The following is a 26,181-nucleotide window of genomic DNA, read 5'->3' as shown; positions in this document are numbered from 1 at the left end:
CTGTGGTCAGTGTGATGAGGTCCTTAGTCTCCTCTCATAGATGGCAGTGCAGCCTGTGGTGAGTGTTATGAGGCCCTTAGACTCCTCTCATAGACGGCAGTGCAGCCTGTGGTCACTGTTATGAGGTCCTTAGACTCCTCTCATAGATGGCAGTGCAGCCTGTGGTCACTGTTATGAGGTCCTTAGTCTCCTCTCATAGACGGCAGTGCAGCCTGTGGTCACTGTTATGAGGTCCTTAGTCTCCTCTCATAGACGGCAGTGCAGCCTGTGGTCACTGTTATGAGGTCCTTAGACTCCTGTCACAGACGGCAGTGCAGCCTGTGGTGACTGTTATGAGGTCCTTAGACTCCTCTCATAGATGGCAGTGCAGCCTGTGGTCACTGTTATGAATTCCTTAGTCTCCTCTCATAGATGGCAGTGCAGCCTGTGGTCACTGTTATGAGGTCCTTAGACTCCTCTCATAGACGGCAGTGCAGCCTGTGGTCACTTTTATGAGGTCCTTAGACTCCTCTCATAGACAGCAGTGCAGCCTGTGGTGACTGTTAAGAGGTCCTTAGACTCCTCTCATAGATGACAGTGCAGCCTGTGGTCACTGTTATGAATTCCTTAGTCTCCTCTCATAGATGGCAGTGCAGCCTGTGGTCACTGTTATGAGGTCCTTAGTCTCCTCTCATAGACGGCAGTGCAGCCTGTGGTCACTGTTATGAGGTCCTTAGACTCCTGTCACAGACGGCAGTGCAGCCTGTGGTGACTGTTATGAGGTCCTTAGACTCCTCTCATAGATGACAGTGCAGCCTGTGGTCACTGTTATGAATTCCTTAGTCTCCTCTCATAGATGGCAGTGCAGCCTGTGGTCACTGTTATGAGGTCCTTAGTCTCCTCTCATAGACGGCAGTGCAGCCTGTGGTCACTGTTATGAGGGCCTTTGTCTCCTCTCATAGACGGCAGTGCAGCCTGTGGTCACTGTTATGAGGTCCTTAGACTCCTCTCATAGACGGCAGTGCAGCCTGTGGTCACTGTTATGAGGTCCTTATTCTCCTCTGATAGACGGCAGTGCAGCCTGTGGTCACTGTTATGAGGTCCTTAGACTCCTCTCATAGACGGCAGTGCAGCCTGTGGTGACTGTTATGAGGGCCTTTGTCTCCTCTCATAGACGGCAGTGCAGCCTGTGGTCACTGTTATGAGGTCCTTAGTATCCTCTCATAGACGGCAGTGCAGCCTGTGGTCAGTGTTATGAGGTCCTTAGACTCCTCTCATAGACGGCAGTGCAGCCTTTGGTCACTGTTATGAGGTCCTTAGTCTCCTCTCATAGACGGCAGTGCAGCCTGTGGTGACTGTTATGAGGTCCTTAGTCTCCTCTCATAGATGGCAGTGCAGCCTGTGGTGACTGTTATGAGGTCCTTTGTCTCCTCTCATAGACGGCAGTGCAGCCCGTGGTCACTGTTATGAGGTCCTTTGTCTCCTCTCATAGACGGCAGTGCAGCCTGTGGTCACTGTTATGAGGTCCTTAGTCTCCTCTCATAGACGGCAGTGCAGCCTGTGGTCACTGTTATGAGGTCCTTAGACTCCTCTCATAGACGGCAGTGCAGCCTGTGGTCAGTGTTATGAGGTCCTTAGACTCCTCTCATAGACGGCAGTGTAGCCTGTGGTGACTGTTATGAGGTCCTTAGTCTCCTCTCATAGACGGCAGTGCAGCCTGTGGTCACTGTTATGAGGTCCTTAGTCTCCTCTCATAGACGGCAGTGCAGCCTGTGGTCACTGTTATGAGGTCCTTAGTCTCCTCTCATAGACGGCAGTGCAGCCTCTGGTCACTGTTATGAGGTCCTTAGACTCCTCTCATAGATGGCAGTGCAGCCTGTGGTCAGTGTTATGAGGTCCTTAGTCTCCTCTCATAGACGGCAGTGCAGCCTGTGGTCACTGTTATGAGGTCCTTAGACTCCTCTCATAGACGGCAGTGCAGCCTGTGGTCACTGTTATGAGGTCCTTAGACTCCTCTCATAGACGGCAGTACAGCCTGTGGTGACTGTTATGAGGTCCTTAGACTCCTCTCATAGACGGCAGTGCAGCCTGTGGTGACTGTTATGAGGTCCTTAGTCTCCTCTCATAGACGGCAGTGCAGCCTGTGGACACTGTTATGAGGTCCTTAGACTCCTCTCATAGACGGCAGTGCAGCCTGTGGTCAGTGTTATGAGGGCCTTTGTCTCCTCTCATAGACGGCAGTGCAGCCTGTGGTGACTGTTATGAGGTCCTTAGTCTCCTCTCATAGACGGCAGTGCAGCCTGTGGTCACTGTTATGAGGTCCTTAGTCTCCTCTCATAGACGGCAGTGCAGCCTGTGGTCACTGTTATGAGGTCCTTAGACTCCTCTCATAAACGGCAGTGCAGCCTGTGGTCACTGTTATGAGGTCCTTAGACTCCTCTCATAGACGGCAGTGCAGCCTGTGGTCACTGTTATGAGGGCCTTTGTCTCCTCTCATACACGGCAGTGCAGCCTGTGGTGACTGTTATGAGGTCCTTAGTCTCCTCTCATAGACGGCAGTGCAGCCTGTGGTCACTGTTATGAGGTCGTTAGACTCCTCTCATAGACGGCAGTGCAGCCTGTGGTCACTGTTATGAGGCCCTTAGTCTCCTCTCATAGACGGCAGTGCAGCCTGTGGTCACTGTTATTATGAGGCCCTTAGTCTCCTCTCATAGACGGCAGTGCAGCCTGTGGTGACTGTTATGAGGTCCTTAGTCTCCTCTCATAGACGGCAGTGCAGCCTGTGGTCACTGTTATGAGGCCCTTAGTCTCCTCTCATAGACGGCAGTGCAGCCTGTGGTCACTGTTCTGAGGCCCTTAGTCTCCTCTCAGACGGCAGTGCAGCCTGTGGTCACTGTTATGAGGTCCTTAGACTCCTCTCATAGATGGCAGTGCAGCCTGTGGTCACTGTTATGAGGTCCTTAGTCTCCTCTCATAGACGGCAGTGCAGCCTGTGGTCACTGTTATGAGGTCCTTAGACTCCTCTCATAGATGGCAGTGCAGCCTGTGGTCAGTGTTATGAGGTCCTTAGTCTCCTCTCATAGACGGCAGTGCAGCCTGTGGTCACTGTTATGAGGTCCTTAGACTCCTCTCATAGACGGCAGTGCAGCCTGTGGTCACTGTTATGAGGTCCTTAGACTCCTCTCATAGACGGCAGTGCAGCCTGTGGTGACTGTTATGAGGTCCTTAGACTCCTCTCATAGACGGCAGTGCAGCCTGTGGTGACTGTTATGAGGTCCTTAGTCTCCTCTCATAGACGGCAGTGCAGCCTGTGGACACTGTTATGAGGTCCTTAGACTCCTCTCATAGACGGCAGTGCAGCCTGTGGTCAGTGTTATGAGGGCCTTTGTCTCCTCTCATAGACGGCAGTGCAGCCTGTGGTGACTGTTATGAGGTCCTTAGTCTCCTCTCATAGACGGCAGTGCAGCCTGTGGTCACTGTTATGAGGTCCTTAGTCTCCTCTCATAGACAGCAGTGCAGCCTGTGGTCACTGTTATGAGGTCCTTAGACTCCTCTCATAAACGGCAGTGCAGCCTGTGGTCACTGTTATGAGGTCCTTAGACTCCTCTCATAGACGGCAGTGCAGCCTGTGGTCACTGTTATGAGGGCCTTTGTCTCCTCTCATACACGGCAGTGCAGCCTGTGGTGACTGTTATGAGGTCCTTAGTCTCCTCTCATAGACGGCAGTGCAGCCTGTGGTCACTGTTATGAGGTCCTTAGACTCCTCTCATAGACGGCAGTGCAGCCTGTGGTCACTGTTATGAGGCCCTTAGTCTCCTCTCATAGACGGCAGTGCAGCCTGTGGTCACTGTTATTATGAGGCCCTTAGTCTCCTCTCATAGACGGCAGTGCAGCCTGTGGTGACTGTTATGAGGTCCTTAGACTCCTCTCATAGACGGCAGTGCAGCCTGTGGTGACTGTTATGAGGTCCTTAGACTCCTCTCATAGACGGCAGTGCAGCCTGTGGTGACTGTTATGAGGTCCTTAGTCTCCTCTCATAGACGGCAGTGCAGCCTGTGGACACTGTTATGAGGTCCTTAGACTCCTCTCATAGACGGCAGTGCAGCCTGTGGTCAGTGTTATGAGGGCCTTTGTCTCCTCTCATAGACGGCAGTGCAGCCTGTGGTGACTGTTATGAGGTCCTTAGTCTCCTCTCATAGACGGCAGTGCAGCCTGTGGTCACTGTTATGAGGTCCTTAGTCTCCTCTCATAGACAGCAGTGCAGCCTGTGGTCACTGTTATGAGGTCCTTAGACTCCTCTCATAAACGGCAGTGCAGCCTGTGGTCACTGTTATGAGGTCCTTAGACTCCTCTCATAGACGGCAGTGCAGCCTGTGGTCACTGTTATGAGGGCCTTTGTCTCCTCTCATACACGGCAGTGCAGCCTGTGGTGACTGTTATGAGGTCCTTAGTCTCCTCTCATAGACGGCAGTGCAGCCTGTGGTCACTGTTATGAGGTCCTTAGACTCCTCTCATAGACGGCAGTGCAGCCTGTGGTCACTGTTATGAGGCCCTTAGTCTCCTCTCATAGACGGCAGTGCAGCCTGTGGTCACTGTTATTATGAGGCCCTTAGTCTCCTCTCATAGACGGCAGTGCAGCCTGTGGTGACTGTTATGAGGTCTTTAGTCTCCTCTCATAGACGGCAGTGCAGCCTGTGGTCACTGTTATGAGGCCCTTAGTCTCCTCTCATAGACGGCAGTGCAGCCTGTGGTCACTGTTATGAGGCCCTTAGTCTCCTCTCAGACGGCAGTGCAGCCTGTGGTCACTGTTATGAGGTCCTTAGACTCCTCTCATAGACGGCAGTGCAGACTGTGGTCAGTGTGATGAGGTCCTTAGTCTCCTCTCATAGATGGCAGTGCAGCCTGTGGTGACTGTTATGAGGTCCTTAGACTCCTCTCATAGACGGCAGTGCAGCCTGTGGTCACTGTTATGAGGTCCTTCGACTCCTCTCATAGACGGCAGTGCAGCCTGTGATCACTGTTATGAGGTCCTTAGTCTCCTCTCATAGACGGCAGTGCAGCCTGTGGTCACTGTTATGAGGCCCTTAGTCTCCTCTCAGACGGCAGTGCAGCCTGTGGTCACTGTTATGAGGTCCTTAGACTCCTCTCATAGATGGCAGTGCAGCCTGTGGTCACTGTTATGAGGTCCTTAGACTCCTCTCATAGACGGCAGTGCAGCCTGTGGTCACTGTTATGAGGTCCTTAGACTCCTCTCATAGACGGCAGTGCAGCCTGTGGTGACTGTTATGAGGTCCTTAGACTCCTCTCATAGACGGCAGTGCAGCCTGTGGTCACTGTTATGAGGTCCTTAGACTCCTCTCATAGACGGCAGTGCAGCCTGTGGTCACTGTTATGAGGTCCTTAGACTGCTCTCATAGACGGCGGTGCAGCCTGTGGTCAGTGTTATGAGGTCCTTAGACTCCTCTCATAGACGGCAGTGCAGCCTGTGGTCAGTGTGATGAGGTCCTTAGACTCCTCTCATAGATGGCAGTGCAGCCTGTGGTCAGTGTGATGAGGTCCTTAGACTCCTCTCATAGACGGCAGTGCAGCCTGTGGTCAGTGTGATGAGGTCCTTAGTCTCCTCTCATAGATGGCAGTGCAGCCTGTGGTGAGTGTTATGAGGCCCTTAGACTCCTCTCATAGACGGCAGTGCAGCCTGTGGTCACTGTTATGAGGTCCTTAGACTCCTCTCATAGATGGCAGTGCAGCCTGTGGTCACTGTTATGAGGTCCTTAGTCTCCTCTCATAGACGGCAGTGCAGCCTGTGGTCACTGTTATGAGGTCCTTAGTCTCCTCTCATAGACGGCAGTGCAGCCTGTGGTCACTGTTATGAGGTCCTTAGACTCCTGTCACAGACGGCAGTGCAGCCTGTGGTGACTGTTATGAGGGCCTTTGTCTCCTCTCATAGACGGCAGTGCAGCCTGTGGTCACTGTTATGAGGTCCTTAGACTCCTCTCATAGATGGCAGTGCAGCCTGTGGTCACTGTTATGAATTCCTTAGTCTCCTCTCATAGATGGCAGTGCAGCCTGTGGTCACTGTTATGAGGTCCTTAGACTCCTCTCATAGACGGCAGTGCAGCCTGTGGTCACTTTTATGAGGTCCTTAGACTCCTCTCATAGACAGCAGTGCAGCCTGTGGTGACTGTTAAGAGGTCCTTAGACTCCTCTCATAGATGGCAGTGCAGCCTGTGGTCACTGTTATGAGGTCCTTAGACTCCTCTCATAGACAGCAGTGCAGCCTGTGGTGACTGTTATGAGGTCCTTATTCTCCTCTCATAGACGGCAGTGCAGCCTGTGGTCACTGTTATGAGGTCCTTAGACTCCTCTCATAGACAGCAGTGCAGCCTGTGGTGACTGTTATGAGGTCCTTATTCTCCTCTCATAGACGGCAGTGCAGCCTGTGGTCACTGTTATGAGGTCCTTAGTCTCCTCTCATAGACGGCAGTGCAGCCTGTGGTCACTGTTATGAGGGCCTTTGTCTCCTCTCATAGACGGCAGTGCAGCCTGTGGTCACTGTTATGAGGTCCTTAGACTCCTCTCATAGACGGCAGTGCAGCCTTTGGTCACTGTTATGAGGTCCTTATTCTCCTCTGATAGACGGCAGTGCAGCCTGTGGTCACTGTTATGAGGTCCTTAGACTCCTCTCATAGACGGCAGTGCAGCCTGTGGTGACTGTTATGAGGGCCTTTGTCTCCTCTCATAGACGGCAGTGCAGCCTGTGGTCACTGTTATGAGGTCCTTAGTCTCCTCTCATAGACGGCAGTGCAGCCTGTGGTCAGTGTTATGAGGTCCTTAGACTCCTCTCATAGACGGCAGTGCAGCCTGTGGTGACTGTTATGAGGTCCTTAGTCTCCTCTCATAGATGGCAGTGCAGCCTGTGGTGACTGTTATGAGGTCCTTTGTCTCCTCTCATAGACGGCAGTGCAGCCTGTGGTCACTGTTATGAGGTCCTTTGTCTCCTCTCATAGACGGCAGTGCAGCCTGTGGTCACTGTTATGAGGTCCTTAGTCTCCTCTCATAGACGGCAGTGCAGCCTGTGGTCACTGTTATGAGGTCCTTAGACTCCTCTCATAGACGGCAGTGCAGCCTGTGGTCAGTGTTATGAGGTCCTTAGACTCCTCTCATAGACGGCAGTGTAGCCTGTGGTGACTGTTATGAGGTCCTTAGTCTCCTCTCATAGACGACAGTGCAGCCTGTGGTCACTGTTATGAGGTCCTTAGTCTCCTCTCATAGACGGCAGTGCAGCCTGTGGTCACTGTTATGAGGTCCTTAGTCTCCTCTCATAGACGGCAGTGCAGCCTGTGGTCACTGTTATGAGGTCCTTAGACTCCTCTCATAGATGGCAGTGCAGCCTGTGGTCAGTGTTATGAGGTCCTTAGTCTCCTCTCATAGACGGCAGTGCAGCCTGTGGTCACTGTTATGAGGTCCTTAGACTCCTCTCATAGACGGCAGTGCAGCCTGTGGTCACTGTTATGAGGTCCTTAGACTCCTCTCATAGACGACAGTGCAGCCTGTGGTGACTGTTATGAGGTCCTTAGACTCCTCTCATAGACGGCAGTGCAGCCTGTGGTGACTGTTATGAGGTCCTTAGTCTCCTCTCATAGACGGCAGTGCAGCCTGTGGACACTGTTATGAGGTCCTTAGACTCCTCTCATAGACGGCAGTGCAGCCTGTGGTCACTGTTATGAGGTCCTTAGTCTCCTCTCATAGACGGCAGTGCAGCCTGTGGTGACTGTTATGAGGTCCTTAGTCTCCTCTCATAGACGGCAGTGCAGCCTGTGGTCACTGTTATGAGGTCCTTAGTCTCCTCTCATAGACAGCAGTGCAGCCTGTGGTCACTGTTATGAGGTCCTTAGACTCCTCTCATAAACGGCAGTGCAGCCTGTGGTCACTGTTATGAGGTCCTTAGACTCCTCTCATAGACGGCAGTGCAGCCTGTGGTCACTGTTATGAGGGCCTTTGTCTCCTCTCATACACGGCAGTGCAGCCTGTGGTGACTGTTATGAGGTCCTTAGTCTCCTCTCATAGACGGCAGTGCAGCCTGTGGTCACTGTTATGAGGTCCTTAGACTCCTCTCATAGACGGCAGTGCAGCCTGTGGTCACTGTTATGAGGCCCTTAGTCTCCTCTCATAGAAGGCAGTGCAGCCTGTGGTCACTGTTATTATGAGGCCCTTAGTCTCCTCCCATAGACGTCAGTGCAGCCTGTGGTGACTGTTATGAGGTCCTTAGTCTCCTCTCATAGACGGCAGTGCAGCCTGTGGTCACTGTTATGAGGCCCTTAGTCTCCTCTCATAGACGGCAGTGCAGCCTGTGGTCACTGTTATGAGGCCCTTAGTCTCCTCTCAGACGGCAGTGCAGCCTGTGGTCACTGTTATGAGGTCCTTAGTCTCCTCTCATAGACGGCAGTGCAGCCTGTGGTCAGTGTTATGAGGTCCTTAGACTCCTCTCATAGACGGCAGTGTAGCCTGTGGTGACTGTTATGAGGTCCTTAGTCTCCTCTCATAGACGGCAGTGCAGCCTGTGGTCACTGTTATGAGGTCCTTAGTCTCCTCTCATAGACGTCAGTGCAGCCTGTGGTCACTGTTATGAGGTCCTTAGTCTCCTCTCATAGACGGCAGTGCAGCCTGTGGTCACTGTTATGAGGTCCTTAGACTCCTCTCATAGATGGCAGTGCAGCCTGTGGTCAGTGTTATGAGGTCCTTAGTCTCCTCTCATAGACGGCAGTGCAGCCTGTGGTCACTGTTATGAGGTCCTTAGACTCCTCTCATAGACGGCAGTGCAGCCTGTGGTCACTGTTATGAGGTCCTTAGACTCCTCTCATAGACGGCAGTGCAGCCTGTGATGACTGTTATGAGGTCCTTAGACTCCTCTCATAGACGGCAGTGCAGCCTGTGGTGACTGTTATGAGGTCCTTAGTCTCCTCTCATAGACGGCAGTGCAGCCTGTGGACACTGTTATGAGGTCCTTAGACTCCTCTCATAGACGGCAGTGCAGCCTGTGGTCAGTGTTATGAGGGCCTTTGTCTCCTCTCATAGACGGCAGTGCAGCCTGTGGTGACTGTTATGAGGTCCTTAGTCTCCTCTCATAGACGGCAGTGCAGCCTGTGGTCACTGTTATGAGGTCCTTAGTCTCCTCTCATAGACAGCAGTGCAGCCTGTGGTCACTGTTATGAGGTCCTTAGACTCCTCTCATAAACGGCAGTGCAGCCTGTGGTCACTGTTATGAGGTCCTTAGACTCCTCTCATAGACGGCAGTGCAGCCTGTGGTCACTGTTATGAGGGCCTTTGTCTCCTCTCATACACGGCAGTGCAGCCTGTGGTGACTGTTATGAGGTCCTTAGTCTCCTCTCATAGACGGCAGTGCAGCCTGTGGTGACTGTTATGAGGTCCTTAGACTCCTCTCATAGACGGCAGTGCAGCCTGTGGTCACTGTTATGAGGCCCTTAGTCTCCTCTCATAGAAGGCAGTGCAGCCTGTGGTCACTGTTATTATGAGGCCCTTAGTCTCCTCCCATAGACGGCAGTGCAGCCTGTGGTGACTGTTATGAGGTCCTTAGTCTCCTCTCATAGACGGCAGTGCAGCCTGTGGTCACTGTTATGAGGCCCTTAGTCTCCTCTCATAGACGGCAGTGCAGCCTGTGGTCACTGTTATGAGGCCCTTAGTCTCCTCTCAGACGGCAGTGCAGCCTGTGGTCACTGTTATGAGGTCCTTAGACTCCTCTCATAGATGGCAGTGCAGCCTGTGGTCACTGTTATGAGGTCCTTAAACTGCTCTCATAGACGGCAGTGCAGCCTGTGGACACTGTTATGAGGTCCTTAGACTCCTCTCATAGACGGCAGTGCAGCCTGTGGTCACTGTTATGAGGTCCTTAGTCTCCTCTCATAGACGACAGTGCAGCCTGTGGTCAGTGTGATGAGGTCCTTAGACTCCTCTCATAGACGGCAGTGCAGACTGTGGTCAGTGTGATGAGGTCCTTAGTCTCCTCTCATAGATGGCAGTGCAGCCTGTGGTGACTGTTATGAGGTCCTTAGACTCCTCTCATAGACGGCAGTGCAGCCTGTGGTCACTGTTATGAGGTCCTTAGACTCCTCTCATAGACGGCAGTGCAGCCTGTGGTCACTGTTATGAGGTGCTTAGTCTCCTCTCATAGACGGCAGTGCAGCCTGTGGTCACTGTTATGAGGTCCTTAGACTCCTCTCATAGACGGCAGTGCAGCCTGTGGTGACTGTTATGAGGTCCTTAGACTCCTCTCATAGACGGCAGTGCAGCCTGTGGTCACTGTTATGAGGTCCTTAGACTCCTCTCATAGACGGCAGTGCAGCCTGTGGTCACTGTTGTGAGGTCCTTAGACTCCTCTCATAGACGGCGGTGCAGCCTGTGGTCAGTGTTATGAGGTCCTTAGACTCCTCTCATAGACGGCAGTGCAGCCTGTGGTCAGTGTGATGAGGTCCTTAGACTCCTCTCATAGATGGCAGTGCAGCCTGTGGTCAGTGTGATGAGGTCCTTAGACTCCTCTCATAGACGGCAGTGCAGCCTGTGGTCAGTGTGATGAGGTCCTTAGTCTCCTCTCATAGATGGCAGTGCAGCCTGTGGTGAGTGTTATGAGGCCCTTAGACTCCTCTCATAGACGGCAGTGCAGCCTGTGGTCACTGTTATGAGGTCCTTAGACTCCTCTCATAGATGGCAGTGCAACCTGTGGTCACTGTTATGAGGTCCTTAGACTACTGTCACAGACGGCAGTGCAGCCTGTGGTGACTGTTATGAGGTCCTTAGTCTCCTCTCATAGACGGCAGTGCAGCCTGTGGTGACTGTTATGAGGTCCTTAGTCTCCTCTCATAGACGGCAGTGCAGCCTGTGGACACTGTTATGAGGCCCTTAGTCTCCTCTCATAGACGGCAGTGCAGCCTGTGGTGACTGTTATGAGGTCCTTAGTCTCCTCTCATAGACGGCAGTGCAGCCTGTGGTCAGTGTGATGAGGTCCTTAGACTCCTCTCATAGACGGCAGTGGAGCCTGTGGTCACTGTTATGAGGTCCTTAGACTCCTCTCATAGACGGCAGTGCAGCCTGTGGTCACTGTTATGAGGCCCTTAGTCTCCTCTCATAGACGGCAGTGCAGCCTGTGGTCACTGTTATTATGAGGCCCTTAGTCTCCTCTCATAGACGGCAGTGCAGCCTGTGGTGACTGTTATGAGGTCCTTAGTCTCCTCTCATAGACGGCAGTGCAGCCTGTGGTCACTGTTATGAGGCCCTTAGTCTCCTCTCATAGACGGCAGTGCAGCCTGTGGTCACTGTTATGAGGTCCTTAGACTCCTCTCATAGACGGCAGTGCAGCCTGTGGTCACTGTTATGAGGTCCTTAGTCTCCTCTCATAGATGGCAGTGCAGCCTGTGGTCACTGTTATGAGGCCCTTAGTCTCCTCTCATAGACGGCAGTGCAGCCTGTGGTCACTGTTATGAGGTCCTTAGACTCCTCTCATAGATGGCAGTGCAGCCTGTGGTCACTGTTATGAGGTCCTTAGACTCCTCTCATAGACGGCAGTGCAGCCTGTGGTCACTGTTATGAGGCCCTTAGTCTCCTCTCATAGACGGCAGTGCAGCCTGTGGTCACTGTTATGAGGGCCTTAGTCTCCTCTCATAGACGGCAGTGCAGCCTGTGGTCACTGTTATGAGGTCCTTAGTCTCCTCTCATAGACGGCAGTGCAGCCTGTGGTCACTGTTATGAGGTCCTTAGACTCCTCTCATAGACTGCAGTGCAGCCTGTGGCCACTGTTATGAGGTCCTTAGACTCCTCTCATAGACGGCAGTGCAGCCTGTGGTCACTGTTATGAGGTCCTTAGACTCCTCTCATAGACGGCAGTGCAGCCTGTGGTGACTGTTTTGAGGTCCTTAGTCTCCTCTCATAGATGGCAGTGCAGCCTGTGGTGACTGTTATGAGGTCCTTAGTCTCCTCTCATAGACGGCAGTGCTGCCTGTGGACACTGTTATGAGGTCCTTAGTCTCCTCTCATAGACGGCAGTGCAGCCTGTGGTGACTGTTATGAGGTCCTTAGACTCCTATCATAGACGGCAGTGCAGCCTGTGGTCAGTGTTATGAGGGCCTTTGTCTCCTCTCATAGACGGCAGTGCAGCCTGTGGTGACTGTTATGAGGTCCTTAGTCTCCTCTCACAGACGGCAGTGCAGCCTGTGGTCACTGTTATGAGGTCCTTAGTCTCCTCTCATAGACGGCAGTGCAGCCTGTGGTCAGTGTTATGAACGCCTTTGTCTCCTCTCATAGACGGCAGTGCAGCCTGTGGTCACTGTTATGAGGTCCTTAGTCTCCTCTCATAGACGGCAGTGCAGCCTGTGGACACTGTTATGAGGTCCTTAGTCTCCTCTCATAGACGGCAGTGCAGCCTGTGGTGACTGTTATGAGGTCCTTAGACTCCTCTCATAGACGGCAGTGCAGCCTGTGGTCAGTGTTATGAGTGCCTTTGTCTCCTCTCATAGACGGCAGTGCAGCCTGTGGTGACTGTTATGAGGCCCTTAGTCTCCTCTCATAGACGGCAGTGCAGCCTGTGGTCACTGTTATGAGGTCCTTAGACTCCTCTCATAGACGGCAGTGCAGCCTGTGGTCACTGTTATGAGGTCCTTAGACTCCTCTCATAGTCAGCAGTGCAGCCTGTGGTCACTGTTATGAGGTCCTTAGACTCCTCTCATAGACGGCAGTGCAGCCTGTGGTCACTGTTATGAGGTCCTTAGACTCCTCTCATAGACGGCAGTGCAGCCTGTGGTCACTGTTATGAGGCCCTTAGTCTCCTTTCATAGACGGCAGTGCAGCCTGTGGTCACTGTTATGAGGTCCTTAGTCTCCTCTCATAGACGGCAGTGCAGCCTGTGGTCACTGTTATGAGGTCCTTAGTCTCCTCTCATAGACGGCAGTGCAGCCTGTGGTCACTGTTATGAGGTCCTTAGACTCCTCTCATAGACGGCAGTGCAGCCTGTGGTCACTGTTATGAGGTCCTTAGACTCCTCTCATAGATGGCAGTGCAGCCTGTGGTCACTGTTATGAGGTCCTTAGACTCCTCTCATAGACGGCAGTGCAGCCTGTGGTGACTGTTATGAGGTCCTTAGCCTCTTCTCATAGACGGCAGTGCAGCCTGTGGTCACTGTTATGAGGCCCTTAGTCTCCTCTCATAGACGGAAGTGCAGCCTGTGGTCACTGTTATGAGGCCCTTTGTCTCCTCTCATAGACGGCAGTGCAGCCTGTGGTCACTGTTATGAGGTCCTTAGTCTCCTCTCATAGATGGCAGTGCAGCCTGTGGTCACTGTTATGAGGTCCTTAGTCTCCTCTCATAGACGGCGGTGCAGCCTGTGGTCAGTGTTATGAGGCCCTTAGACTCCTCTCATAGACGGCGGTGCAGCCTGTGGTCACTGTTATGAGGTCCTTAGTCTCCTCTCATAGATGGCAGTGCAGCCTGTGGTCACTGTTATGAGGTCCTTAGTCTCCTCTCATAGATGGCAGTGCAGCCTGTGGTCACTGTTATGAGGTCCTTAGTCTCCTCTCATAGATGGCAGTGCAGCCTGTGGTCACTGTTATGAGGCCCTTAGTCTCCTCTCATAGATGGCAGTGCAGCCTGTGTTCACTGTTATGAGGTCCTTAGTCTCCTCTCATAGATGGCAGTGCAGCCTGTGGTCAGTGTTATGAGGTCCTTAGTCTCCTCTCATAGACGGCAGTGCAGCCTGTGGTCACTGTTATGAGGTCCTTAGTCTCCTCTCATAGAATCATAGAATCATAGAATCATAGAATGGTAGAGTTGGAAGGGACCTCCTGGGTCATCTGGTCCAACCCCCTGCTCAAAGCAGGATTCACTAAATCATCTCAGACAGATGTCTGTCCAGCCTCTGTTTGAAGACGTCCATTGAAGGGGAACTCACCACCTCTCGTGGCAGCCTGTTCCACTCATTAATCACCCTAACTGTCAAAAAGTTTTTTCTAATATCTAATCTGTGTCTCCTCCCATTTAGTTTCATCCCATTGCTTCTAGTCTTTCCTTGTGCAAATGAGAATAAAGATGATCCTTCTACAATGTGACAGCCCTTGACATATTTGTAGACAGCTATTAAGTCTCCTCTCAGTCTTCTTTTTTGCAAGCTAAACATTCCCAAATCCTGCAACCGTTCCTCATAGGACATGGTTTGCAGACCAGTCACCATTCTGGTCGCTCTTCTCTGAACTTGCTCCAGTTTGTCTATGTCTTTTTTAAAATGTGGTGCCCAAAACTGTACACAGTATTCCAGATGAGGTCTGACCAAAGAGGAGTAAAGACCGATAATGACTTCACGTGATCTAGACTGTATGCTTCTGTTAATACATCCCAGAATTGTATTTGCCTTTTTTGCTGCTGCATCACACTGTTGACTCATGTTCAGTCTATGATCTATTAGTATACCTAAGTCTTTTTCACATGTACTGTTGCTTAGCTCTATTCCTCCCATTCTGTATATGCTTTTTTCATTTTTATTGCCCAGATGTAGTACTTTGCATTTTTCCCTGTTAAAAACCATTCTGTTGGTTGCTGCCCACTGCTCCAGTTTATTTAGGTCTTTTTGAATCCTCTCTCTCTCTTCTCTAGTATTAGCTATCCCTCCTAGCTTTGTGTCATCAGCAAATTTAATCAGTTTACCCTCAATTCCTTCATCTAAATCATTGATAAAGATGTTGAACAATACAGGTCCCAGGACGGAGCCCTGCGGTACCCCACTTGAGACATTCATCCAGCTGGATGTGAAACCATTTACAACCACCCTTTGAGTCCGATCACTAAGCCAGTTATGAATCCACCTAACAGTTGCCTGGTCCATTGCATACTTGGTCATTTTTTCAATAAGGATGGTGTGAGATACTTTGTCAAATGCTTTGCTGAAGTCAAGATATACTATATCTACAGCATTTCCCTGATCCACCCAGTCAGTGATTCTGTCATAGAAGGAAATTAAGTTAGTCTGACATGACTTGTTAGTTACAAACCCATGCTGACTCTGGTTAATCACTTCATTCTTATCCATGTACTTACATACATGTTGTTTAATAATTTGTTCAAAGATCTTTCCTGGTATAGAAGTCAGACTCACCGGCCTATAGTTCCCTGGGTCCACCTTCTTCCCCTTTTTGAAGATAGGAACAACATTTGCTCTTCTCCAGTCTTCTGGGACTTCTCCTGTTCTCCAAGAATTTTCAAAGATTATGGAGAGTGGTTCTAAAATTTCTTCTACGATCTCCTTCAGTACTCTGGGGTGTAATTCATCTGGACCTGGAGACTTGAACTCATTTATGTTAGCTAAATATTCCCTCACAATCTTTCTGTTTACAGATAACTTGGATTCCTCTATTCCTTTAAAAGGACAGTGAAGATCAGTTGATGTTACATTTTTTTTCTGAGAGAAAACAGATGCAAAATAGGAATTAAAAAGTTCGGCCTTCTCAACATCCTCTCTTACCATTTCTCCATTTTCATCTTGTAAAAATCCTATAGCATCTTTGACTTTTCTTTTACTTTTGACATACCCCCAAAATCCTTTTTTATTGCTTTTGACATCTCTTGCAAGCCTTAATTCATTGTCAGCTTTAGCTATCCTGATACGTGCCCTGCAGGATCTGCAGACTGCATTATAATCTTCTTTAGATATGCCTCCCTCTTTCCATTTAATAAACATTTCTTTCTTTCTTTTTAGCATGTGTTTAAGTTCTGTGTTCATCCATCCTGGTTTCCTTAAATGCTTCCCATTCTTCCTACTTTTCGGGATTGTTAACGATTGTGCTTTGAGAATCTCATTTTTAAAAATTTCCCATCCTTCCTGGACATTTTTGTCCTTAAGGACATTCAGCCATTGGATCCCTCCTATTCTCTTTCTGAGTCTCTTAAAATCTGCCTTTCTAAAATCTAACCTTGAAGTTTGAGTCTTCACATGTCTTCCTCCTCTAGTTATCCAAAATTCTATAATAGCATGATCGCTGCCTCCTAGGGTCCCAGCCACCTTTACCTCCTCAACCATTTCCTCCCTGTTTATAAGGATTAGATCCAAAGTAGCAGATCCCCTTGTTTTCTCCCCTACCTTTTGGAAGATAAAGTTGTCAGCAAGAGAGGATAAGAATTTGCTTGACCTGTTAGTTTTACTTGAGAGAGATTCCCAACAAATGTCTGGATAGTTGAAATCTCCCATGACCACTACGTCATATTTTTTGGAGAACTTGGTCATTTGATACATAAAGAGTTCATCCATATCTTCAGCTTGCCCAGGTGGCCTGTAGTAAATGCCTACAATGGTGTCCTTTCCGTTGTTCTCTCCTTGTATTCTTACCCAAACAGTTTCCACAGAACTCCCAGTCTCTGAAGCTTCAATCTCTGTGCAGATATACGCTTTTCTAACATACAATGCAACACCTCCTCCTCGTTTATCAAGTCTGTTTCTTGCAAATAAGTTGTATCCTTTTAGCCTTTTATTCCAATCATGTGTATCGTCCCACCAAGTTTCAGTGATTCCAATGACATCATATTCCTTTTCCTGCATTAGTAGTTCCAATTCTCCTTGTTTGTTGCCCATGCTTTGTGCATTTGTATAAAAACATTTTAGTTTGTGATTGGTTTCTTTTCCTCCCATATTTTTATTATTTAAATTGTTTTGTCTTTGTTCTTCCTTTCCACTTCCAGTAGCAGAGATCTCAATAGTATTTGTCAGCTGTATGGCTTTTTCTGGCCTTTTGCTTCCCTTCCCACATTGTTCTAGTTTAAAGCTCTTCTGATGAGTGTAGCAAGGCGACTTCCAAATACATGTTTTCCAGTCTTCGTAAGGTGCACCCCATCTCTAGCAAGTAGTCCATCGTATAGGTAATTCATTCCGTGATCCAGAAATCCAAATCCTTGTTGACGGCACCATCGACGTAGCCAGTTGTTCACCTGTAGAATCTTATTCCACCTCATTGTTCCATGGCCATCCACTGGGAGGATGGATGAGAAGACCACCTGCGCTCCCAATTCTTTCACTTTCTTGCCTAAGTCTTCAAAGTCACTGCAGATGGTTTCCATCTGCAGTGCAGCCTGTGGTCACTGTTATGAGGTCCTTAGACTCCTCTCATAGACGGCAGTGTAGCCTGTGGTCACTGTTATGAGGTCCTTAGTCTCCTCTCATAGTGGGCAGTGCAGCCTGTGGTCACTGTTATGAGGTCCTTAGTCTCCTCTCATAGATGGCAGTGCAGCCTGTGGTGACTGTTATGAGGTCCTTAGTCTCCTCTCATAGATGGCAGTGCAGCCTGTGGTCACTGTTATGAGGCCCTTAGTCTCCTCTCATAGACGGCAGTGCAGCCTGTGGTCACTGTTATGAGGTCCTTAGACTCCTCTCATAGACGGCAGTGCAGCCTGTGGTCACTGTTATGAGGTCCTTAGACTCCTCTCATAGACGGCAGTGCAGCCTGTGGTCACTGTTATGAGGTCCTTAGTCTCCTCTCATAGATGGCAGTGCAGCCTGTGGTCACTGTTATGAGGTCCTTAGTCTCCTCTCATAGATGGCAGTGCAGCCTGTGGTCACTGTTATGAGGCCCTTAGTCTCCTCTCATAGACGGCAGTGCAGCCTGTGGTCACTGTTATGAGGTCCTTAAACTCCTCTCATAGACGGCAGTGCAGCCTGTGGTCACTGTTATGAGGTCCTTAGTCTCCTCTCATAGACGGCAGTGCAGCCTGTGTTGACTGTTATGAGGTCCTTAGTCTCCTCTCATAGACGGCAGTGCAGCCTGTGGTCACTGTTATGAGGTCCTTAGTCTCCTCTCATAGATGGCAGTGCAGCCTGTGGTCACTGTTATGAGGTCCTTAGACTCCTCTCATAGATGGCAGTGCAGCCTGTGGTCACTGTTATGAGGCCCTTAGTCTCCTCTCATAGACGGCAGTGCAGCCTGTGGTCAGTGTTATGAGGTCCTTAGACTACTCTCATAGATGGCAGTGCAGCCTGTGGTCACTGTTATGAGGCCCTTAGTCTCCTCTCATAGACGGCAGTGCAGCCTGTGGTGACTGTTATGAGGCCCTTATACTCCTCTCATAGACGGCAGTGCAGCCTGTGGTGACTGTTATGAGGCCCTTATACTCCTCTCATAGACGGCGGTGCAGCCTGTGGTCAGTGTTATGAGGCCCTTAGACTCCTCTCATAGACGGCAGTGCAGCCTGTGGACACTGTTATGAGGTCCTTAGACTCCTCTCATAGACGGCAGTGCAGCCTGTGGTGACTGTTATGAGGTCCTTAGACTCCTCTCATAGACGGCAGTGCAGCCTGTGGACACTGTTATGAGGTCCTTAGCCTCCTCTCATAGACGGCAGTGCAGCCTGTGGTCACTGTTATGAGGTCCTTAGACTCCTCTCATAGACGGCAGTGCAGCCTGTGGTCACTGTTATGAGGTCCTTAGACTCCTCTCATAGACGGCAGTGCAGCCTGTGGACACTGTTATGAGGTCCTTAGACTCCTCTCATAGACGGCAGTGCAGCCTGTGGTGACTGTTATGAGGTCCTTAGCCTCCTCTCATAGACGGCAGTGCAGCCTGTGGTGACTGTTATGAGGTCCTTAGACTCCTCTCATAGACGGCAGTGCAGCCTGTGGTCACTGTTATGAGGTCCTTAGCCTCCTCTCATAGACGGCAGTGCAGCCTGTGGTAACTGTTATGAGGTCCTTAGCCTCCTCTCATAGACGGCAGTGCAGCCTGTGGTCACTGTTATGAGGTCCTTAGACTCCTCTCATAGACGGCAGTGCAGCCTGTGGTCACTGTTATGAGGCCCTTATACTCCTCTCATAGACGGCGGTGCAGCCTGTGGTCAGTGTTATGAGGTCCTTAGACTCCTCTCATAGACGGCAGTGCAGCCTGTGGTCAGTGTTATGAGGCACTTAGACTCCTCTCATAGACGGCAGTGCAGCCTGTGGTCACTGTTATGAGGTCCTTAGTCTCCTCTCATAGACGGCAGTGCAGCCTGTGGTCAGTGTTATGAGGCACTTAGACTCCTCTCATAGACGGCAGTGCAGCCTGTGGTCACTGTTATGAGGTCCTTATTCTCCTCTCATAGACGGCGGTGCAGCCTGTGGTCAGTGTTATGAGGCCCTTATACTCCTCTCATAGACGGCAGTGCAGCCTGTGGTCACTGTTATGAGGTCCTTAGTCTCCTCTCATAGACGGCAGTGCAGCCTGTGGTGACTGTTATGAGGTCCTTAGACTCCTCTCATAGACGGCAGTGCAGCCTGTGGTGACTGTTATGAGGTCCTTAGACTCCTCTCATAGACGGCAGTGCAGCCTGTGGTCACTGTTATGAGGCCCTTATACTCCTCTCATAGACGGCAGTGCAGCCTGTGGTCACTGTTATGAGGTCCTTAGTCTCCTCTCATAGACGGCAGTGCAGCCTGTGGTCACTGTTATGAGGTCCTTATTCTCCTCTCATAGACGGCGGTGCAGCCTGTGGTCAGTGTTATGAGGCCCTTAGTCTCCTCTCATAGACGGCAGTGCAGCCTGTGGTGACTGTTATGAGGCCCTTAGACTCCTCTCATAGATGGCAGTGCAGCCTGTGGTCAGTGTTATGAGGCCCTTAGACTCCTCTCCTAGACGGCAGTGCAGCCTGTGGTCAGTGTGATGAGGTCCTTAGTCTCCTCTCATAGACGGCAGTGCAGCCTGTGGTGACTGTTATGAGGCCCTTAGACTCCTCTCATAGACGGCAGTGCAGCCTGTGGTCAGTGTTATGAGGTCCTTAGACTCCTCTCATAGACGGCAGTGCAGCCTGTGGTCAGTGTGATGAGGTCCTTAGACTCCTCTCATAGACGGCAGTGCAGCCTGTGGTCAGTGTGATGAGGTCCTTAGTCTCCTCTCATAGACGGCAGTGCAGCCTGTGGTCAGTGTTATGAGGCCCTTATACTCCTCTCATAGACGGCAGTGCAGCCTGTGGTCACTGTTATGAGGTCCTTAGTCTCCTCTCATAGACGGCAGTGCAGCCTGTGGTCAGTGTGATGAGGTCCTTAGTCTCCTCTCATAGACGGCAGTGCAGCCTGTGGTCACTGTTATGAGGTCCTTAGTCTCCTCTCATAGACGGCAGTGCAGCCTGTGGTCAGTGTTATGAGGCCCTTATACTCCTCTCATAGACGGCAGTGCAGCCTGTGGTCACTGTTATGAGGTCCTTAGTCTCCTCTCATAGACGGCAGTGCAGCCTGTGGTCAGTGTGATGAGGTCCTTAGACTCCTCTCATAGACGGCAGTGCAGCCTGTGGTCACTGTTATGAGGTCCTTAGTCTCCTCTCATAGACGGCAGTGCAGCCTGTGGTCAGTGTGATGAGGTCCTTAGCCTCCTCTCATAGACGGCAGTGCAGCCTGTGGTGACTGTTATGAGGCCCTTAGACTCCTCTCATAGACGGCAGTGCAGCCTGTGGTCAGTGTTATGAGGCCCTTAGACTCCTCTCATAGACGGCAGTGCAGCCTGTGGTCACTGTTATGAGGTCCTTAGACTCCTCTCATAGACGGCAGTGCAGCCTGTGGTCACTGTTATGAGGTCCTTAGTCTCCTCTCATAGACGGCAGTGCAGCCTGTGGTCAGTGTTATGAGGCCCTTAGTCTCCTCTCATAGACGGCAGTGCAGCCTGTGGTCACTGTTATGAGGTCCTTAGTCTCCTCTCATAGACGGCAGTGCAGCCTGTGGTCACTGTTATGAGGTCCTTAGTCTCCTCTCATAGACGGCAGTGCAGCCTGTGGTCAGTGTTATGAGGCCCTTAGACTCCTCTCATAGACGGCAGTGCAGCCTGTGGTCACTGTTAGTGTTTCCGCCTCCCATAAAGCAGATTGTCACTTGTACTATTTGGGCTCTGTTTACACTTGCATCCAGACTACTGTTATTACCGGAGCCCCGACATGTCTAATGTCTATAATGGACAGTGCATCGGTTAAACACTGTAATTAACATGCGACCTGAATTTGTGGGGACTGTCCCAATTTTTTTCAACAAATTTGAGGATGTCCCAGGGCAGTGTTAAAACAAACCCAACATACAAATGGGCGGTCCCGGGTAGGATTGGAGTTGGGATTGAAACATTCCTACGTTGGTAAATGTAAATTGTGGGATTGCTGCTAATCTGCATTGGGTATTCACTGAGGCCCAATCTTCTATAGACACCGCTAGTGTCAGTCCACACTGCAGTCCTGGCATTCTCTTCATAACCCAGTATGCTCAGGATGAACACTGCCTCCATGCCACCATTTCCTCTTGGATAAGGCAAAAATGAAAATATGTTTGTATTATTTCGTAATTATCACCAGTCAGCAAAGCCACATGTGAAAGCCTGAAATAATGGAGTCCGCCGGGAATAGCTGTATGATAGAAATGTTCGCTGCATCTGCCGTGTCCATTAGGAGGATCAATACCTAACCCTTTCCCCAGAAGTGAAGCTTGTGACACTGTCATGTGGTCACTGGAGACAAAGAATCAGAATATTCTCCTCTGTTATGTTTGCTCATTTTATACGGCAATTCCCGAAAAATAAAAAATGTTTTCCCGGAGCCCAGAATGGCGAATCTGCCGAGTTATACAATCCAATACAAACCTTCACAGGATCCGTAGTGGCTGACATATTGGTAGTCACCCAGTTTTCCGCCAATGTGTAATGAAAGCAGAAGACTGACAGGAAAATATCTGAAGGACTTCACCGTTATTAATTTTAATTGGGCATGTATTTTATTGTCCCAGAAAGGATTATTGATATGAGTTTATGTCATCCACAGCCGGGCCGTCCATCCCTCCGTCCGTGTCCTACACAAAACGAGGGCAGGCGAACAGCGTGGAAAGCGAGCAAAAAGAGGACTGGGACAAGAATGGCTCCCGCAAGCTCAGCAGCGCCACAGTGGGGTCTAAAGGCGAGATGACAGCTAGCCCCCTGGCGGGTCCAGAGAGGAAGAAGTCCACAACTGGTCCGAACGTAAGTTACAGGATTAATCTGTCCCTCCTTCCCTCTTTCCATCCTATCCTTCCCTCTTTCCATCCTATCCCTCCCTCTTTCCATCCTACCCCTCCCTCTTTCCATCCTATCCCTCCCTCTTTCCATCCTATCCCTCCCTCTTTCCATCCTATCCCTCCCTCTTTCCATCCTATCCCTCCCTCTTTCCATCCTATCCCGCCCTCTTTCCATCCTATCCCTCCCTCTTTCTATCCTATCCCTCCCTCTTTCTATCCTATCTCTCCCTCTTTCCATCCTACCCCTCCCTCTTTCCATCCTATCCCTCCCTCTTTCCATCCTATCCCTCCCTCTTTCCATCTTATCCCTCCCTCTTTCCATCCTATCCCTCCCTCTTTCCATCCTATCTCTCCCTCTTTCTTTCTCTTTCTATCTCTCCCTCTTTCCATCTCTCCCTCTTTCCATCTCCTTCTATCTCTCCCTTTTTCCATCTCTCCGTTTTCATCTCTCCCTCTTTCCATCCCTCCCTCTTTCCATCCCTCCCTCTTTCCATCCCTCCCTCTTTCCATCCCTCCCTCTTTCCATTCCTCTCTCTTTCCATCCTATCTCTCCCTGTTTCCATCCTATCTCTCCCTCTTTCTATCCTATCTCTCCCTCTTTCCATCCTACCCCTCCCTCTTTCCATCCTACCCCTCCCTCTTTCCATCCTACCCCTCCCTCTTTCCATCCTATCTCTCCCTCTTTCCATCCTATCCCTCCCTCTTTCCATCCTATCCCTGCCTCTTTCCATCCTATCTCTCCCTCTTTCTTTCTCTTTCTATCTCTCCCTCTTTCCATCTCTCCCTCTTTCCATCTCCTTCTATCTCTCCCTTTTTCCATCTCTCCGTTTTCATCTCTCCCTCTTTCCATCCCTCCCTCTTTCCATCCCTCCCTCTTTCCATCCCTCCCTCTTTCCATCCCTCCCTCTTTCCATCCTATCCCTCACAGTTTCCATCCTATCCCTCCCTCTCTCCAAGCCTCCCTCTTTCCCTCTCTGCCTCTTTCCATCCTATCCCTCCCTCTTTCCATCCCTCCCTCTTTCCATCCCTCCCTCTTTCCCATCCCTCCTTCTTTCCATCCCTCCCTCTTTCCATCTCTCCTCTTTTCATCTCTCCCCCTTTCCATCCCTCTCTCTTTTCATCTCTCACCCCTTTCCATCCCTCTCTCTTTTTCATCCCTCCCTCTTTGCATCGCTGCCTCTTTCCATCCTATCCCTCTCTCTTTCCATCCTATCTCTCCCTCTTTCCATCCTATCCCTCCTTCTTTCCTTCCTATCCCTCCCTCTTTCCATCTCTCCCTCTTTCCATCTCTCCCTCTTTCCATCTCTCCCACTTTTCATCTCTCCCACTTTTCATCTCTCCCTCTTTCCATCCCTCTCTTTCCATCCCTCCGTCATTCCATCCTATCTCTCTCTCTTTCCATCCCTCCCTCTTTCCATCCCTCCCTCTTTCCATCCCTCCCTCTTTCCATCTCTCCCTCTTTCCATCCCTCCCTCTTTCCATCCCTCCCTCTTTCCATCCCTCCCTCTTTCCATTCCTCTCTCTTTCCATCCTATCTCTCCTTCTTTCCATCCTATCTCTCCTTCTTTCCATCCTATCTCTCCTTCTTTCCATCCTATCTCTCCCTCTTTCCACCCCTCCCTCTTTCCAGCCCTCCCTCTTTCCATCCTATCTCTCCCTTTTCCACCCTATCTCCCCCGTTCTATCCTATCTCTCCCTCTTTCCATCCCTCCCTCTTCCCATCCCTCCCTCTTTCCATCCTATCTCTTCCTCTTTCCATCCTATCTCTTCCTTCTTTTCATCCTATCACTTCCTCTTTCCATCCTCCCTCTTTCCATCCCTTTCCATCCTATCTCCCTCTTTCCATCCTATCTCTCCCTCTTTCCATCCCTCCCTTTTTCCATCCTATCTCTCCCATTTCCATCTCTCCCTCTTTCCATCTCTCCATCTCTCCCCCTTTTCATCCCTCTCTTTGCATCCCTCCCTCTTTCCATCCTATCCCTCCCTCTTTCCATCCTATCCCTCCCTCTTTCCACCCCTCCCTCTTTCCATCCCTCCCTCTTTCCATCTCTCCTTCTTTCCATCTCTCCCTCTTTCCATCTCTCCCTCTTTCCATCTCTCCCTCTTTTCATCTCTCCCTCTTTTCATCTCTCCCTCTTTCCATCGCTCTCTTCCATCCCTCTCTTTCCATCCTATCCCTCCCTCTTTCCATCGTTCCATCTCTCCCTCTTTCCATCGTTCCATCTCTCTCTCTTTCCATCCCTCCCTCTTTCCATCCTATCCCTCCCTCTTTCCATCCCTCCCTCTTTCCATCCCTCCCTCTTTCCATCTCTCCCTCTTTCCATCTCTCCCTCTTTCCATCTCTCCCTCTTTCCATCTCTCCCTCTTTCCATTCTATCCCTCTTTCCATCTCTCCCTCTTTCCATCTCTCCCTCTTTTCATCTCTCCCTCTTTTCATCTCTCCCTCTTTCCATCCCTCTCTTTCCATCCTATCCCTCCCTCCTTCCATCGTTCCATCTCTCCCTCTTTCCATCGTTCCATCTCTCCCCTCTTTCCATCCCTCCCTCTTTCCATCCTATCTCTCCCTCTTTCCATTCCATCTCTCCCTCTTTCCATCCTATCTCTCACTCTTTCTATCCCTCCCTCTTTCCATTCCATCTCTCCCTCTTTCCATTCCATCTCTCCTTTTTCCATCCTATCTCTCCTCTTTCCATCCTATCTCTCCCTCTTTCCATTCCATCTCTCCCTCTTTCCATTCCATCTCTCCCTCTTTCCATCCTATCTCTCCCTCTTTCCATCCATCTCTCCCTTTTTCCATCCTATCTCTCCCTCTTTCCATCCTATCTCTCCCTCTTTCTATTCCATCTCTCCCTCTTTCCATTCCATCTCTCCCTCTTTCCATCCTATCTCTCCCTCTTTCCATTCCCATCTCTCCCTTTTCCATCCTATCTCTCCCTCTTTCCATCCTATCTCTCCCTCTTTCTATTCCATCTCTCCCTCTTTCCATTCCATCTCTCCCTCTTTCCATCCTATCTCTCCCTTTTTCCATCCTATCTCTCCCTCTTTTCATCCCTCCCTCTTTCCATCCTATCTCTTCCTCTTTCCATCCTATCTCTCCCTCTTTCCATTCCATCTCTCCCTCTTTCCATTCCATCTCTCCCTCTTTCCATTCCATCTCTCCCTCTTTCCATCCTATCTCTTCCTCTTTCCATCCTAACTATCCTTCGTTCCATCCTATCACTCCCTCTTTCCATCCCTCCCTCTTTCCATCTCTCCCTCTTTTCATCTCTCCCCCTTTCCATCCCTCTCTTTCCATACCTCCCTCTTTGCATCCCTCCCTCTTTCCATCCTATCCCTCCTTCTTTCCTTCCTATCCCTCCTTCTTTCCTTCCTATCCCTCATTCTTTCCATCTCTCCCTCTTTCCATCTCTCCCTCTTTCCATCTCTCCCTCTTTCCATCTCTCCCTCTTTCCATCTCTCCCTCTTTTCATCTCTCCCTCTTTTCATCTCTCCCTCTTTTCATCTCTCCCTCTTTTCATCCCTCCCTCTTTCCATCCCTCCGTCATTCCATCCTATCCCTCCCTCTTTCCAAGCATCCCTCTTTCAATCGTTTCATCTCTCCCTCTTTCCATCTCTCCCTCTTTCCATCTCTCCTTCTTTCCATCCTATATCTCCTTCTTTCCCTCCTATCACTCCCTCTTCCCATCCCTCACGCTTTCCATCCCCTCCCTTTTTCCATCCAATCTCTCCCTTTTTCCATCCTATCTCTCCATCTTTCCATCCTATCTCTCCCTCTTTCCTTTCCATCCCTCTCTCTTTCCATTCCATCTCTCCCTCTTTCCATCCCTCCCTCTTTCCATTCCATCTCTCCCTCTTTCCATCTCTCCCTCTTTTTCATCTCTCCCCCTTTCCATCCCTCTCTTTCCACCCTCCCTCTTTGCATCCCTCCCTCTTTCCATCCTATCCCTCCCTCTTTCCATCCTATCTCTCCTTCTTTCCTTCCTATCCCTCCTTCTTTCCTTCCTATCCCTCCTTCTTCCATCCCTCCCTCTTTCCATCCCTCCCTCTTTCCATCTCTCCCTCTTTCCATGTCTCCCTCTTTTCCATCCTCTCTCTTTTCATCTCTCCCCCTTTCCATCCCTCTCTCTTTCCATCCCACCCTCTTTGCATCGCTGCCTCTTTCCATCCTATCCCTC

The 26,181-nt window shown here is 50.3% G+C and overlaps 1 protein-coding gene across 1 annotated transcript in view; it reads left to right on the top strand.

The window, feature by feature from the left end:
* MARK1 (microtubule affinity regulating kinase 1) overlaps positions 1 to 26,181 on the top strand; it is a 221,835-nt gene that overhangs the window by 176,959 nt on the left and 18,695 nt on the right. Inside the window, 1 exon segment of the mRNA XM_073671910.1 lies at positions 21,778 to 21,991. Within this exon segment, the coding sequence (XP_073528011.1) occupies positions 21,778 to 21,991 (214 nt within the window).

The sequence above is a fragment of the Phyllobates terribilis genome, unplaced genomic scaffold, assembly GCF_046119375.1.
Source record: "Phyllobates terribilis strain yellow unplaced genomic scaffold, ASM4611937v1 Scaffold_3__8_contigs__length_932513732, whole genome shotgun sequence".
NCBI lineage: Eukaryota > Metazoa > Chordata > Amphibia > Anura > Dendrobatidae > Phyllobates > Phyllobates terribilis.
Note: the sequence above shows the minus strand (reverse complement) of the source record. Positions and strands in the feature narration are given on the sequence as shown.